The sequence below is a fragment of the Limulus polyphemus genome, unplaced genomic scaffold, assembly GCF_000517525.1.
Source record: "Limulus polyphemus unplaced genomic scaffold, Limulus_polyphemus-2.1.2 Scaffold2344, whole genome shotgun sequence".
Classification (NCBI taxonomy): Eukaryota; Metazoa; Arthropoda; class Merostomata; order Xiphosura; family Limulidae; genus Limulus; species Limulus polyphemus.
The window spans coordinates 39,878-58,815 of record NW_013667954.1 but is presented as its reverse complement, the minus strand read 5'-3'; the positions used below and the strand labels follow the sequence as shown (position 1 = coordinate 58,815).

Here is an 18,938-nt window from a genome sequence, read left to right as displayed (position 1 = left end):
TTAATTTTTAAATTTATACCAGTCAACGTGTTTTATAGGTTGGTTTATAAAATGCTAGACCAAATGGAAATCAATAATCCTAATTTAAAAAACAAATTATGGCCAACATTGACAGTATAAGGTTATACGTTTTCAAAAAAACGTTGTGTTAACTTCCATTAGATTGAAATAGAAATGTAATAACTATTGATGCGCCACAAATGAAAGGATTCTGTGGTGTGTTATGAATAAGGCCATTGTTGACAGTCTTTAAAAATATTACTAGTTCAATTCAACTGTTGAATTTGTTTTCTAATTAGATTAATAAAGATTAGATATCGCCAATTTTGGTTTAGTATATATATATATATTGGCAATTGCAATATGATGACGTAAAGAGAATGAATTATAGTCATAATATAAGCTAAGTAGAATAAGATATTAGACGAATTATAAACCAGGAAATCTGGCAACAGAGAGCTTTCAAAAGTCAGTTTTCCTTCTTCAGCTCCCCGATGGCTCAGCGGTATGTGTGAGGGATTATCACGTTAAAAATTGGGCACGCGGTGGGCACAGCACAAATAGCCTATTGTATAGTTTTTAAGCGCATCAAATATGCACATTCTTTCAGCCTTGGGAACGCTATAACGTGTTGCTTAATCTCAATATTCGTGGATAAAAGGTAGACCAAGAGATGGCGGTGGGTGGTGTTGACTAGTTTCCTTCTCTCTAGTTTGTCATTTCAAATTAAGGATCCCTAGCCAGATAGCCCTCAAGTAGCTTTGCGCAAAATTAAACAAACACGAATGACATTCTTACTGTCGGGTTAGAAACTAGTAAACAACATAGTCTCTTCGAACGAGTAAAGTACAAACTCATTGAACTGCATTACATTTTTCTTAAATGTAATATTTGTCAATACTGCTAAGCTGCTTGGTTACAATCCCCTGGTGGCTCAGCGCAAAGTTTGAAGGCTTTTACCACTAAAAGTCAAGTTTTGATACTCGCGTTGACACAGTACAAATAGCTCATTGTGTAACTTTGCACTTAACAACAAACATAAAATGTTTGGTTACATGGCAACCGAATAGCCAGAAAACGTTCTATTTGATACTCCTACTTTGTGCTCGCATAGTCGTTTGTATTTACACATGGCAGTATTTTACTAGCGCACGCGTTTTATTTTTATCGGAAAGTAAAGCTTTTAGTTCGTGGAAAGTGAAGTGTGCCTTAGTAAAATAAAGCTTTTTATCCATTATTTTTGGAAAAACTGTAAACGTATGTTAAAGTCATCTTCTTATAATCAGATTTCAAACGTTAATCAAGAATAAGTATATACTTCAGGCAAGCACATCCTGCTCTATTTGCCTTGACAGTATTCAATTTTTTACATAGCACTCTACGCATACTTATGAATGCAATACAGAAACTTTAAAAGCATTTGTGTTGTAACGAGAAGAAAGGATAATTCTGTAACATACAATAACTGTTGCTACTGCTGAGCTCTTAAACGTAATATATATATATATAGAAATAGGAGATGCAAAAATACGATTTAGTAAGCTGGCAAATTTCACAAGTAGACTGTAATTTATAATTGAAGCAACTTCTCACAGAGGGTAACAAAATCCATAAAACTATCAGAACATTCTAAATACAGTTTAAAAAATTAAACATTTTGCACAAAAGTACCTCCACGAATGCAAGAGCGCAGTTTTAGTAAATACTTTAAAATATTCATTGTCGAATATATTGTAGTTTCTAACATTTTTTAAATCCTCTCATACACCTTAATCAATATTGGTAGTGCTTCCATCTGTTAGTGAGAAAACGAAACATTCATAACATCTTAAAATGCAAACGAAGATTGAAAACTATTTATTTCCTTTTATTACATTGGACATTTGAGGTTTCTGTCTATCTCTTTATCATTTTTTAAATAATTTTCCATAGTTATTTTATATATCTTTAGCATCAGACAAAACCAATGTTTTTCTGGGAATCTGTAAAACGGTCATTCTTTCTTTAACTGAAAAGTGAAATTACAAGATCAGTATTTTTCACCACGATCTTTTGCAAGGCTTAAAGAAATAAGTAAATTGAAATATATAGGATTTTACGAGCATTTACAAGGAACTTCATCGCGTGGCTTACGTTCTTGTATCTCAACGTCTTAAAACATCCAACCATATTGAAACAATTACATCAAATAATATTGATATCTTAGCGAACATAGAATTAACCGTTAATTTGTTTCATACGTTTATTAAACTTTATCATTAGTTACAAAACTATCTATTAAATTATTTTAATTTTTGTATATCTATTTTTATCAAGATACTCCAGTTTAAGTTTATGATTGGAGGTTTTTCATATGAACTCAATTTATGATTGTGAAGTTGTCTCCAAAGTGCATATTTTAAAATACAAGATTCTGATTTTCTTAACCCCTGACTTTCAGTTAGTTATTTATGCAGTTACATGCCATATATTAATGACTCAAAACATTCCCAGTGTGCATCAGAGTTTAAACAAAAACAATTAATTCAATTTCATCTCCCCCTTAACGGACCATGTACATCATACAACATTAATTTATGCAATTAAATGTCGTGATAGGTTTAATACTGGCTCCCTCTGTTTAAAACTCATTTGTTCAAACTATCACATATATTTCTTGAAACGATAATTTTCAATAGATTTGTTTATAATAAATAGGAGTGCGTTAGTAAATAACGTTTTAAGGTAACGAGAATTTGCAGTGATCGTTTACATTCTTATTGAAATTGGTTTGGATGGTTGTGAACATAGGTATATGTTTTTAACACAATGCTAAATAAGACAAAAGTAACAGCAAGTACAATATTATGTTAAACAACTGATATATTCAGGTTAAAGAGAAATAATTTGAGGTTTTCCATCCTGTTATACATAACCTTCACTAATTGTGTGTACAAATGCATTAACAATTATTTCACAGTTGATCTGAGACCTCTAGTGTTTAAGCTGTCTGATTTACCAATCAGAAGGAAGACAGCCAGTTAGTAGCACAAACTGCCCTCACAAATGTTTTGTCCGCCTCTTTTAACCGGAATAATGACAGAATTGACTGTCATTTTATAAGTCGTCCACAGCTGATAGCATTTAGTTACATCACTTCTCAAACTATAGACTCTTCAGTTGAAAGCCCAGTACGTTAACCGCTGAGCCACGCTCGGTTTTCCTCGTTCTTGTGAAAGCATTTCAGTAAGAAACAGCAGTTACGTTTCTCCTACTCATTTTTCCAGTATTGAAAGAGGAGGAACCAAGTACTCGGACATGTTCTTTCTCTACTGCTTTCAAACAGTACGGTTGGAGTGTAAAACTAGCATAAGTATAAAAACAATTATTGTAGGAGAGGGTTACAAATGGTACAATATTACAATCGAATTTGTTTAGTAAAGTTAACTAGAGCTAGTCAGTCTCGTCCTTAACAGCGAGAAAGATATTTATCCCTCCTGTTAAACTGGAATATAAAGAATGAAATTATAGAAAAAAGAAACCTAAAGACGATATTAATACAGTTTACAGGGAGAAGTTAAAAATTAATTTTCAAGTTGTCAAAATATATTTAGTAAAGTATAACAGTAAAAACAGGCTAGCAAACACGAGAAGCGTTGTAATTGGCCTAGAAGTGTACAGTATGTGGAGATTCAGTTAAATGTTAGGAGGTGGGGAGTAAATCCAACGAAGTTGTGGTTTTAATTTTGTATTCGTGCTTAGGATTTATTAATAAATATAGTGGTTGTCTCATTAGGATATCATTCTCTACAATTGGTTTATCAATGATTCAGCGGTAAACCTGAAGGCCTATAACACTAAATACCAGGTTTCGATAACCGTGGCATGCAGAGTATATATATATAACCCATTGTGTAGCTTTGTGCGTAACAACAAACTCTTTGTTCATTTCTGAATTGTTTTATTATTTCTTCTAAGATATTTCTCAACATTAAAACTTAGAATAATTAAACGTCAAACTTGACAGTACAAACATGGCCTCCTATGATGAAATATTTTGTATTACGATATGCATTTAAAGAATTATCAAACGATGTTAACTTATTTTATTCACACGTGGTAAATTGTTGTAGACCACTTCTTCACCATTTCTTTATGATTTTGCTTTACTAACATCGCTTTCCTTTCAACTTTATTAAGTTTGTACGTATTTTTATTAGGAACTGATTCATAGCGAAATACATAATAAACTGCTGTTTATTACAACAATCAACAACACATAAATTTAGAACTAGGTTTTTGCTCATTACTGGCAGCATAGTATTTCTTCCTTCACCTCTCTCTTGGTTTATTGTGTTGCTCTCACATATTACGGCCCTTTATTTTTTTCTTCTGTTAACTTAAACGTCTGTGTTTTATATTCCTTTTCCAAAAACCACTCCAACGGGTCCTTTTCTTTTATGCACTTGCATATATTTTACGTAATTAGTATTACAACGAACGTTTCATAATCATAAATGTATTATCTAATCTCTGCAGTGACTAAACAAGAAAGGCGACCGATCCATCCAATAATTTTCTAACTACTTAGTGCTGTAATCCTCTAACCCCTTAGGAACTGACCAAAAGCCGGCCGCCTTCTCACCTCTCTCAACACCAACCAGTGTTCCTAACACTGAACTTCTTAAAAGAAATATATTAACACTCATAAATCCAGGGTAAATATAATTCAACGCATATATGACAGTGAATTGTCTTCAAAAGTTGCATCATCCAGATATTGAACCAATTTAGTTTAAAAATTTATTCCAACAGTTTCCTCCTAAAATTGGCTAATTACTACTGATCCAACTTAAAAGTCAATTGAAAACTTGGCAAACCAGGGTCAACGTGTTTTTAGACACACCTGGAAATTTGATACCCAGTAAAATCTTGCCCTTAGATACAGCAAGAGAATTGACTAATCTGTATCAACTCGTCTTCATATACCATTGGAGAATTGACTTACCAGTCTAAATTTGTCTTCAAGTGCATTCGGAGGGTTAGTAGGTCAAATTCAACATGTCTGTGTATACATTTCGATAGATGGCTAGCTATAATCTATTTGTTTGCAGATTCTATTGTCAAACGGATATCAACTGACTCATTTAACGAAAAAGTCCATTGTAAATTTTCAAATCGCATCGTACAATGTTTAAAACTCATTGTAAACTTTGCTAATTTTTTTCCCGATCTTCAGAGTTCATTGTAGAAGACAAAGTAAGAGTCGATATAAATAATCAAGGACTTCCACAACGTAGTGCATATTTGCTGTACAGTAATATTCTTCCTAGTTCATTACAGAATTGGTTGATTAATACGTACAAAATGTAGAGACTGATCTGGTTATATGTTAATAAACAATATGTACTTAACTTAATATATGAAATGTTGATATAAAAGATCTTTTAACTTCTTAATAAGCGATACTTAATCCTATTATTTCTTTAACGCTTTACAAGGAAAAAAGCATATCCAGCAAGTAACTAATGCAATATCGGAGTAAGCCTCTTCAAAACAGTTAGATATTATTTAGTTTGTTTGTAATTAAGCACAAAGCTACACAATGGGCTATCTGTGCTCTGCCCACCATGGGTATCGAAACCCGAATTCTAGCGTTGTAAGTCCGCAGACATACCGTTGTGCCACTGGTGGGCAGATATTATTCAGAGTGAGTTACAGCACTCTGACATGTTAATTGTGCACAACTACTTACAATAACTTCCCCTGAATAATAAATAGGAAAACAACTACTAACAAATAACTTTTGAGCCATTAAAAACATTCGAAGAATAATGACTATAAATCAGAAAGCAGGCATAAAATTTATTTTAAAACTCTAAAACGATTTTTTATTAGGACACGAATTTTAGTATTAACTTAATGACAGTAAAATTTATTGTTAATGACGGTACGCATGAAAGGGACACTAATTATATGATAAAGAATGGTTTTCTAGTCTACGGAAGGATGAAACTGTTCAGATAAAAGACATAGATAATGAGTAGGAAACCACTAATAATCTGACCAAGTATTAATATAGAAATAAGAAGTTAATAAATGACTGACCAATCAATAGTGTGGAAATGTAAAACCATTAAATAACCGATTAGACCATAATATGAAAATGGAAAACCATTGATTAACTGATTAGACTACAATATGGAATTGGAAATAATTAATTAATTAAGTGATTAGGCAGTAATGTTGAAATAGAAACCATTAAACAACTGATTAGGCTTTAATGTGAAATTGGAAACCATTTTCATCTGAGTAAGGAATAATTTGGAAACGGATTTTCATTGTTTAACTGTCTCAAGGATCGATAAACAGAAATACAACGATAGTAAACAATTATTGCGACACATAAAAGCTGGATTCACTGAAAGCAAAGCTTTCATCAACAAACATCTAAATTACATGGTTTTATAAGCGCGCCAAATGTAATCTATTTTATATATCACCTACACACCTTGGCGCCCATGGTAGGCAGAGCACAGATAGCCCACTGTGTAGCTTTGTGCTTAAACTACGAACAAACAAAAACCCACCTTGGCTATGTGGGCTCTACAATTTGTTGTTGGAGCTCAAGAATTAAAGAGCATGCGCAAAATACAATACTTAATCTGTCAGCCATTCATTGCCATTGTTCACAAGACTGTGACGTAAGTGTTACATCTAATCACTTTGACATCTTGGGGAGTGCGGTTAACAAGGAAATGCTTCGCAGAAAAGAGAATCTGTGGATATACAAGCCCCCCCCCCCGAATTAAATGTGAATCTAACAACGTCACCTTTGCTTCTAAGCCTATCCAGAAAAATATACGACATGCCTGGCACCATCCGCCAAAAATTATGATCATTACGTTGTTTGTTATCAAGCACAAAGCTACACAAAGGGCTATCTGTGCTCTGCCCACCACGGGTATCAGAACCCTGTTTCTAGCAGTATCCTCTGTGCTACTGGGGGGCATAATCATTATGCAATAAATTACACTTTGATGCATTATGAGGTCAGACAAAAATATTTCACTAGTTTTACTTATCAATACGCAAGTAGAGAGTTATCGTAATACCCATTTCAATGACTTTTCTTCTGGTAATGCATTTCACCCTTTTAAAAGGAACATTAATAAGTCAGAGTGTGAACCTATACATTGCAGTGTAAATATAATCCACTCTTAAATATAGATTTGTATGTAGCATATGAAATTCAAATATATAAAATAATTGCAAATAATATGAGGAAAAGAAAAAGAGACATTGGGTTAGATTTTTATCCATAAGCTATATGTCATTATTTTAGTATAAAACTGCTTTATAAAGGGCTATGTCCGAAAATCAATGAACAATGAACTAGTATTCTTGGGTGCGTGATAAATATTTGTGTGAAACTTCAAGGAATTAAGATGGATCACTAGAGAGAGAGAGAGAGGGAGGGAGGGGTTGTTCTATTTATTTCCTCCTAATTTTGAGGTACTTAATTATGTCTTGCATGTTCTTAGTGCTGCAGTAATCAGGAAAAAATACTTTTAACTAACTTGTGGAAGCATACAAGAGTTCCTTAGCTACATAATTTCGTTTTATGATGGCTAACTTTATGTAATGATATATTAACAGTTTGTTTCGGATATTGGCGCAAAAGTACATCAAGGTAGCTACAGTAGCCGCCCCTAATTCTGAAGTGAGAGAATAAAGCACCATAACCAGCTTTTGGTTATTTGATCGTGACTTTTACTCTTATAACGCGTCTACAGTCCCAAAGAGAGGAGAACGATTTTACTGCAACAGGATGCAAACCGTGGACCATGAAATTTATAGTTCGGCAAGCTAGCCACTAGACCACTCCTAGCCATATATTAAAAGCAATTCTAAAGATTCGTTAATTTAAAATTGTGTTGAAACTTAGTATGAGAGCTTTTTTTTTCTGGAAAAGTTGGAAATATTAGGAGAATTTAATGTGCTCAATTTATAAGTCAAACTCTCAAGATATAGAGGTTTAATCCTAATCCTGGCAACCCTATTAGTATATTAACAGAAGAAGAATCCTTAATGTTTTATCGACTAAACCGTGAGAAGACTCGTTTAAACTTTTTTGGACCAATAGGTTGATGTAGAAGCTATTTTTTCTTTTGTACATGTTGTATCGGTGATCAAGTTTTCAGGAACTTCGATAAAATAATAATAAAAAAAAACATTTCTTTTCAGACTTGAGAAGTAAAATATATATAGTCGAATTGAGATATTCTATGGTAATCATAGTTACACGTAATTGTTTGAAAAGTATCTTATCCTGAGACCTAACTTTCTGTTTGATTACTTACTGACTTAATCAACAACTTTTTTTCCTCTCATGTTGGCTTTTAAGTAAAATGAGCAATTCCAATTTTTTTTGTCATTTAGTTTCAGTGGCTCTAGTCTATCGAATTCGGTTAACTGGAAATTGACGAAAGACTTGTGTTCTCCAGAGAATGATTCTTTATACTGGAGTTTAAAAGACAAATTGGATTTTTTTTTAGCTATAATTCGAAAAATTTCTCTCGGGACAAAAAAAAAGATTATAGTCATAATATTTTCTTTTTTTCTTGTTACACATTCGATTTAAAATTGAGGACTATATACATATATTCTAATTAAGGCGGCATAACTTGTTTTATCTCATTTTGCTCTATTAAGAAGTTCGACAGTGTCGCAAATTTGATTCTGAAATAAGGAAGATTAGCATACTTTACATTTCGGTAAGTCTTTTGAAATAGATAACTCAGTGAAATTTCTCCGCTATTTTTTTGTAATTTTTTTATTCTTTTTTTATTTCTCAAATAGAAGCAGCTTCTACATTCTGTCTTTCATATACAACGTCAACGGGCTTACAAATGGGGTTGTAAGCTTGTAAAATAAAGAGATATAAAAAATAACACATGGATAAAAATCATTTATTTTTTACCCCTGACATGCTTGTAAAATAACGAAAAACTTTACAAGTAGGTATAAAAAATTTTATTTCTTATTCCAGTAGCAAGAAAATACATTTTAAATTAACGTCAACAGTTTGTAGAACTTTTCTTTACATGAAAATACATTTTAAATTAACGTCAACAGTTTGTAAAACTTTTCTCTAAATGAAAATATTTTAAATTAACGTCAACAGTTTGTAGAACTTTTCTCTACATGAAAACATCTTAAATTAACGTCAACAGTTTGTAGAATGTTTCTACATGAAAACATTTTAAATTAACGTCAACAGTTTGTAGAATGTTTCTACATGAAAACATTTTAAATTAACGTCAACAGTTTGTAGAACGTTTCTACATGAAAATATTTTAAATTAACGTCAACAGTTTGTAGAACGTTTATTTACATGAAAATATTTTAAATTAATGTCAAATTAATATAGAACATTTCTATATATGAATACATTTTAAATTAACGTCAACAGTTTGTATAACTTTTCTCTACATGAAAACATTTTAAATTAACGTCAACAGTTTGTATAACTTTTCTCTACATGAAGACATTTTAAATTAACGTCAAACAGTTTGTAGAACGTTTATTTATGAAAATATTTTAAACTAACGTCAACAGTTTGTATAACTTTTCTCTACATGAAAACATTTTAAATTAACGTCAACAGCTTGTATAACTTTTCTCTACATGAAAACATTTTAAATTAACATAAACAGTTTGTAGAACGTTTATTTATGAAAATATTTTAAATTAACGTCAACAGTTTGTATAACTTTTCTCTACATGAAAACATTTTAAATTAACGTCAACAGTTTGTATAACTTTTCTCTACATGAAAATATTTTAAATTAACGTCAACAGCTTGTAGAACGTTTCTCACCATAAAAATATTTTATATTAACCTCAGTGGTTTGTAGAATGTTTCTTTATTTTATATCCGTTTTGTTTTGTGTTTAAAACTCTAATTATTTATTCACTAGAACGAAAGCAATTCATTGTATCATTTTTAAATCAGGATTCAAGCTATAGGTTCAGTTTTACAGTAATACATTTTCGTTTCTTCAGTAACCCCACTTATTGTTTTTCCAGTAGACATATGACATTTTATTGATTTAAAAAAAGTGCTAAGTTTTGGATAAGATAATTATTATCTTTTATTTTATAATCATTTCTGGATGGATACTAATTTTCGAAAGTTAACATAAAAATCCGTAAAGTCTTATAATGTAAACTGTTATAGCTCAGCCCGTCAGTGGCTCAGCGGTAAGTCTGAAGGCTTGTAACGCTAAAAAAATGGGTTTTGATACCCGTTGTGGACACAGCACACATAATCTGTTGTGAGCTTTGTGCTTAATAAACAAACTTATAGTTCATAGATTCAAACTTGCACACTCGCATTATTGCTTTTGTTTTCTCTGTCTCGCACCACCATTTGCTTCTAATTCCGACTGATATTCACTAAATATTCTGCTTGTTATGGTTTAGCTTAAAAAGAAATGTATAGGTACAAATTACGTAAACTACTTATGTATGTATGTATAGTTAGCATGTAAACATAAGTCCTAATTCTGAGAATTTTATAGTATACTTTTAATGAGTATACTACAGCTAAGTTGTTATTATTAACACTCAAAGTTATAAGCAAGAATTGTGTCGATTCTTTGAGGTTATATGCAGTATGAACTTTCTAAATCAACATAATAATATAATTTACTCTTAACCTTCTATCGTTAGTTTACTCTTAACCTTCTATCACACATTCTAACGTTAGTTTACTCTTAACCTTCTATCGCACATTCTAACGTTAGTTTACTCTTAACCTTCTACCGCACATTCTAACGTTAGTTTACTCTTAACCTTCTATCGCACATTCTAACATTAGTTTACTCTTAACCTTCTATCGCACATTCTAACGTTAGTTTACTCTTAACCTTCTATCGCACATTCTAACGTTATTTTACTCTTAACATTCTATCGCACATTCTAACGTTAGTTTACTCTTAACATTCTATCGCACATTCTAACGTTAGTTTACTCTTAACATTCTCTCGCACATTCTAACGTTAGTTTACTCTTAACCTTCTATCGCACATTCTAACGTTAGTTTACTCTTAACCTTCTATCGCACATGCTAACGTTAGTTTACTCTTAACCTTCTATCGCACATGCTAACGTTATACTCTTAACCTTCTCTCGCACATTCTAACGTTAGTTTACTCTTAACCTTCTATCGCACATTCTAACGTTAGTTTACTTTTAACCTTCTACCGCACATTCTAACGTTAGTTTACTCTTAACCTTCTATCGCACATGCTAACGTTAGTTTACTCTTAACTTTCTATCGCACATGCTAACGTTAGTTTACTCTTAACCTTCTATCGCACATTCTAACGTACAGGTAACAAACATATTTTTGTTGCTTAATATACATACAAACGCTTCATTTCTGTAGTAGAATGCTGTTACTTCCAAGTAACTGTCTAAATAAACCATGAAAATATTTTTGTTGGTTTCTCAATTGTTATTTCTAGCTATCGTACACATTTATAACTTACCGAAATCTATTTCATCACAAAAATATTTTTTGTGCAATATAGGCCCATTTAAGTAAGAAATTCAAATAAAATATTTTTCCACCGTATTTTCATAATGCGTGCACATCTGTTACGAAAATAAAAAATATACCCATAAAAAACATTAAACAAAAAAGAACTAACGTATTGGAGAAATGTGAGAGGGAAAAAATATGATAGTCTTGACTGAAAGTCCCCAAGAAGGGTCACTTTTATAGCACATACATTTAGAGTAATGTAATTGATCCGCTAACAAAGGACAAACAGAATTCGTCAATTTCTAAAAGTAAAAACTATCAGAATTGAAAGTAAAGCTCTACAATTGAGAGCAGACGATTAAGCAATTACGTACACAATAAAAAGCTTTAATAACATAACTGTAAAGACATTTAACGAATAATTACTATCTATGTGAATCTATAATAAAATATTAGAGGTTTTTTTTTATACAGAAGAATACTAAATTAGTTAGAAGATTTGGGAAAAAAATAAATATGGTACCTTGAACAAATGGATTTAAAAAGGATTCAGAAAGAGAAAAGTACAAAGTTTTAAATATTCAGAAAACCCAAAATGTGAATCTATAAGTAAAATATTAGAGGTTTTTTTTTATACAGAAGAATACTAAATTAGTTAGAAGATTTGGGAAAAAAATAAATATGGTTCCTTGAACAAATGGATTTAAAAAGGATTCCAGAAAGAGAAAAGTACAAAGTTTTAAATATTCAGAAAACCCAAAAGGTATTAGTAAATAAAATAAGTAAAAATATAAGAAAGGTAAGAGAAATAAAAGAAGACGGGAACTTAATACAAGGAAAGAAAATAAATACAGAAGAAAAAGGCAGGAAAATAATTAGCAATTAGTTAATAGAATGAAAAAGTCTGCAAAATAAGGATTGAAAAATTAAAGGAAGAAAATAAACATTTATTTTCCCCAGTAATGTCCTTGAAAGTGTTAAGTTCAAAACCTTTGTCAGAAGAGGAAATTAATCTGTTAAAGGTAGGATTTACCTTTATTGCAATTAATAAAGGAAAGAATATAAACATCAGGAAATTGAATCTATCAGAATATTTTTTTGGATATAACTGATAATGGTGGCTCATTAAAATAAGAAATATATTAATTTTGTACCTTCAAAATGAAGAAATCTTGAGCCAGATATAATCCATAATTGTTTATAGAATGTGGTATAAAGTTATTCTAGTTAAAGATAACATTAAAAAGGATGTACTAAAAGTTCTAAAGAATATGAAGAACGTTTTCATTGCAAAAGTGAATTATCTTTTTGTTACAACGTATCAAGAGTGTTATGACAAAATGGTTTTGTAGTTTTGCGCTAAATTAATCAAGAATGAATATAGAATATATAGAAATGTGTTAAATATTTTGATAATAATAAAAAAGATTAGTACTTTAAGTGGAAGCTAGACTTATGTAAATATTTCTGTAAGAAAGTGTGAGCTTTTAATAGTAAAATTACAAATACTAAAGTAACTACCTCTGAAGTTGGCGATATTATTGCAAGTAATGGGAACTTAATTCCACGTAATTCTTATAGATAAATTCCAAATGATATTATTGCAAGTAATGGGAACTTAATTCCACGTAATTCTTATAGATAAATTCCAAATGATATTATTGCAAGTAATGGTAACTTAATTCCACGTAATTCTTATAGATAAATTCCAAATGATATTATTGCAAGTAATGGGAACTTAATTTCACGTAAGTCTTATAGATAAATTCCAAATTATATTATTGCAAGTAATGGTAACTTAATTCCACGTAATTCTTATAGATAAATTCCAAATGATATTATTGCAAGTAATGGGAAATTATTTCCAGGTAATTCTTATAGATAAATTTTAAAGGAGTTTAACAACTATTTTGCATCAGTAGGTAAAAACATGGCTTGTAAAGTTTTAAAACAGAATAACACAATGATATCTTCATATCAAGTAAATAAAAATGAATATATTAATAATACAGGTTCTTCTTGCATGCTACTAATTTAGAAATCGAACATATTATACGTAGTCTTACTGCATGGGGAGTTGATTTAATATCTTCAAATGTACTCAAAGTATTTAAAGTTTTATAATAGGTATTTACATTTAAATTAAAAGACGGAATTGCCATTTCGATTTATATAATTGATAGTAAATTGCATATTAATTGCTATCGACCAATTTTGTTGATGCCTGGTTTTTCAAAAATACTTGAAAAATGTACTAGAAAAGACTGATTAATTATTTACAAAGTTGTAGTACTCTATCTTGTAATCAGTTAGGTTTAAGGTAAAAACTTAGTACTGGTATGGAAATAAATAAATACTACCCATGAAGGATGTGATAGTAATCTTAAAATCATGGGTGTATGTTTTGATTTGTCTAAGATCTTTGATATTATTCCTCATAGATTATCATTGCTTAAATTGAAAAATACCGGCAGTTGGAATGTTGGATTTAAACTGATTATTAGTTCGCTTACCAACAACAATTAATAGTGAACTTTCTGATTAAAAACGTATTGATTATATTTTATTCTTTGTTAACAAAATGGTGTCCGTAATTTATCATGAATAATTAGTTTCGTTCAGGGATAGTACTGTCTTGATTTTAAAATATAATACTTAGAAAGCTGTATTTGAAAAAGCACCTCAGGGATTGACCATAGTTAAGCACTGTTTGGATAATAATCTTTTAATTTTGAATATAGACAAAATGAATTATATAACTTTTTCATGTAAAGTAATTCGACAATCGAATAATAAGAAATAAGTATACATTTTGAGTATTGTACTAAAATAGATTGTAACTGTTCTAATTTAAGTGTAGTAGCTAAACATAAATATTTTTGTATTATAACAGGCAATAGTCTAAAATGAGATAAGCATATTGAGTATTTTCGCTCTAGGATTAGAAAATACTTTGTTTTACCCACCATCATACCCCAAGTTGTCAGTGATCAAAGTATAAAGTGTTTCAATATTTGAAGTGTCTTGAGAATGATATGATGATAAACGTGTGACGTTAACATTCGACTACATTCCCGTAAGTTCGGTAAACTGAACGACAAATAATAATTTTTCTAGGCTCACAATCTGTTTTGGATTTTACTAGAATAAAGTTTTATAGCTAGCAAAATTGCTTCTCAAACTTTAGAAAATTAAGATCTAGATCTAAAAATATAGATTTTTTTTTCACAGAAAGACTAAGAAATAAAGATTTCAGGGTTTAAGTCTGATATGTATTAAGCAGCTTTTATAGTAAACTAAACGTTCTATTTATCGTGTGCCTGTAAATCAGTGTTTAAAGAAAATATATTTTACTGTTAATGAAAGAAAATTATTATTGGAAACCTCATCTATCTGATAGAATTTTCTTGTCTTTTGAGTTATTTATTAAACTCCAGTAGAAAATATTGATACGGTAAACATTACATTAGGTATAATTGCGTGTTACAAAGGGTATTTATTAGGAAACAGATCAGTCATCTCGGGTGTCAATGTCTTTAACCTGTCAACAATGGTAATCCACATGACAATAGAATTCGGTATCTTACATTAACAGCTATAAACAAACAATGCGTTTGAAAACGAGTAACAAGCTATGGCTACTTCTGTAAATTGTTTATAAAACTAAGGCTGTGATAGGAATAAAGTAAAATATACGTGGTTAGGAAACTAATGAACTAATTGCGACTGCGTTTTGGTTTCTAAGTTTGAAATATACATATTTTGTGCAAGTCTGATAACACTAGGCATGAAATATTTATTCGATTTTTATGTTGATTTTAAAAGAAATGCTAATAACGAAAGATACATAAAGAGTTAAATTGTGCGTTTTCTCACTAGTCATATGTCGATTCGGCAATGTAGAACACATGATAACTTCAGCAATTAATGAACTAATCCTGTTGAAAGCTAGGTAATAACACAGTCAGAAATAAAGAGAGAATTACAGGAACATAGAATTTAATGATCTTTCCACCTTTGCTTGAATTATTCATAATGCTGAGCATGAATGCTTTACGCAAAGCAATACTACTGTAAGTTTCAATACCTTTTAACTTGAAATCGAAATGTCATCAAAGATAGAGACAATAGTTTTATGCTAATTTCACTTTGTATATTAAATATTATCCTAACTATGATAATTGTAAAATATGGGGTTATCTGTTGTTTTTTAACTTGTTATAACGATAAAAACCTGGTTTCGATATCTGTGGTGGGCACAACACAGATAACCCATTGTGTAGTTTTGCGCTTGACTACAAACAAACAAACAAACAAAAAATAATCCTTTTATCAGTGTTTTGGCTTTCGTGTACTTGAGTATCTTTAATTTAGCACATCTCAAAATAAGAGATAAATTTTCGAATAAACTTCAATGAAAGATAATGCTTTTCACACAAGACCAGTGCACGTAGTGTGGATTTCAATAATAAATGATAATAAGGAACTTTTCACACAAGATCAGTGCACGTAGTGTGGATTTCTATAATAAATGATAATAAGGAACTTTTCACACAAGATCAGTGCACGTAGTGTGGATTTCTATAATAAATGATAATAAGGAAAATGTTACAGCAGTAATTCGAGATTAATGAAACACCGATGTAGTAGTAGTAATAAAAATAAACATTAAGGAAGCTAATCACGATGTCAATTGATATGTAGTTTAAATTTCCCTCTAAGTACTGTTTCTGTATACTTTCTATCCAGGAATATACGAAAATACTGTTCCTGATCCTAACTTAACCTACTTAACTTATATATATATTTAAACAACGTATTGCACCTATAAAGCTTACTTTGGAACATTCATATGCCACTAAAACTTTACTCTATGTTGATACTCTTATATCAACAGTAAAAGGACATTACCACTTCTATGTGTCGTTAACCCAGTACTTGTCCTGTTATATTTCATTTGTACTCCCACCAAGTACTAGTAAAATACATAAATTTTAGTTGAATAAGAAATACAAAAATCTTCTTCCTTATATATATATGTTATATTAATGATAAAATTACCAATATATAACGTTTATGGAACTTCTCTCTCATTGTTTTTCAATGCTCCTCCATTAAGAATAATAAGTAATACGTAGAATCGTCTGCTTTTATTCCGTGATGGAGTTTGCGTACAGTGAAAATGAGCACGTGGACAGAGCAGAAGACTGCGGAGCTAGGGGGAGAGTAAAACGTTAGGAGGGGTGGGATACTGCTGTCTCGTGCCTGGTACGATTCGAGGATTGAGCTGTTTCGTGCGGCGAATCCCAGCCTCGTGAAGATAGGAGAGCAAGTGATGCCAGACTTGGGGTAAGTACCCGTGTTTTATCATTGTACAAGAAACCCTCTTAAATTCACAACGAAGACTAATATATTGTTTTTCATCCTCAAAATACATTGTATAAATTACAAAACAATGCTTCGTGGACTGGGACACTATTAGGTTAGAGAACTCGTGAACGTTTTCTACTTCGCTCTCTTCCGTGCGAGCAAGACAAGGTCGTTCTTATAATGTTAATTCAGAAGCCGACGTTTCTCAAAAGCGAGAATTGTTTGTTGTTTTAAGTATTCCAGAATTTATCCTATCGGTTACTTCTCTTGGACATTGTTGTGATTTGCTCAGGTTACATGACTTTAAAAATTATAATAACTAATTTTTCTTTTATTTCGCTCAAATCTACCTTCATTTTCTTATAACTAACCTAAATTAAAATAGTAATAATAATAAAATATTCTTTCTAGTGATGTTGTAGGTATTATCTACATCGTGTAATTTGTAATTATTTTATCATTTTTATCTTTACAAATATTAGTAAACTATTGAATTTTAATAAGACTGCATTTAGTTTCGTTATGTTGATTTCATTTTCAGGCTGAATTTGTTACGTCACAGATTTCTAAATTTGTATTTGATCTGAATAATTCTGCTTCAATCTCATTCGTGTCTGTTTTATGATTTCCAAGTTACTTGAAAAATTGCTCTATATTTTATAAAACTATTTTATGTACTTCACACTCATTTCTTCATCTAAACGTCTTAAACAATTAGATTCTGCTGAAATACTCTGAATCTCGTAGTTTTAAAACATTGTGCCTTTTGTAGTTTCTCATACTTCCTTTATAAATATCTTATATTTTTATATACTTTGTTTCACATCCATCTCGTCTAAAAATAGCATTTAGTAACATCCTGATCGTGTGCTATATCCAGTTTAGTTTAGTTTAGAGGATGGGACAGCCGAGATGGATCAATAGGTCTTTTGTTGTCCCTAAACATTATGTTATGTTAAACTGTCTTGGGATCGTAGTTCATACTAGGATTAGTGTTATCATAAATCGAAAGTTCGTAGAATGTTCAAGTTATGTAATTGTTGGTGCTAGTACACAACAAGAATGTACACAAACATAAGATAGGGCAGGAAGATACGTACACAGACCTTAAAGTTTTAAAAGGTTGGCTAAAAGCTTATGTTTGAAAAATTTTAGGAACTGTGTGATGCTAAAAACGTTTTTTATATTTGTATTCTTTTTCAGTCGTTTTCCTTACTCTGCGCACGTATTTTTTTACCTATTTTATTTGTAATAAAAGAAAAAATTAAAACACGTTGATTAAATAGCATAACCCTAGTTAACCTAATTATTTTTATATACAACAGTATTGTTACCCGCTCGTGGTGCCTGAACATGTGTGCCATATTTGATCTCACTAATTTGTGAGTGAGAATATGCACATAGTTTCAATAATGGCGCTCCAGAAAAGGGGTCACTAACATACATATTTCCATGCCTCATTCGAGTTCAGCAACACAGCAAACGTGCTACTAGAAGCTTACCATGCCTGGGTGACTTTCCAGGCGTGTTTTAGACCCCCTTGGTACCCAAAATAAATAAGAGTAGAGGGGATATGCCATATAAACAGCGTGGTCACAAGTAAATTGACACCACCTTTTCAGAAAAAATGACATTTTTCAGTCATATTCACATGAATTGATATATTTATAATTTAATTAATATCTAGTAGATCTTCCTTTCGCTTCGTGGAGTTCGTTGATCCTTTGGGGCATCGTGAGAATCATCTCGTCAATTTTAGATTGTGGTATTTTCATTTTGAAGCAAGAGTGGGCTTGGAGTAGATCGCTCTTCGAAGTTGTTTTTTTGTTGTTGTTTCTTGACTTGTCGGTCGAATATGGCCCAAAGGTTTTCGATGGGGTTCATGTCAGGAGATTGGCTCGGCCAGGGCAACTTCTGAATACCATTTTCTTCCTGTCACTTTTGGGTGTTTCTAGCAGTGTGACACGGTGTCCCATCTTCCTGGTACAACGTTGTGTTCTTGTCCACGAAACCCGAGGAATAAAGTGGCAAGAGT

The 18,938-nt window shown here is 31.2% G+C and overlaps 1 protein-coding gene across 1 annotated transcript in view; it reads left to right on the top strand.

Moving 5' to 3' along the window:
- The first annotated feature begins 924 nt into the window (after positions 1-924).
- Positions 925-18,938, top strand: part of LOC106466686 — a 38,635-nt gene continuing 20,621 nt past the window's right edge. The window contains exons 1-2 of the mRNA XM_022394755.1: positions 925-929; positions 16,863-16,882. Of these exons, the coding sequence (XP_022250463.1) occupies positions 16,869-16,882 (14 nt within the window). The 5' untranslated portion in view covers positions 925-929; positions 16,863-16,868. The remainder of the gene's footprint in view (positions 930-16,862; positions 16,883-18,938) is intronic.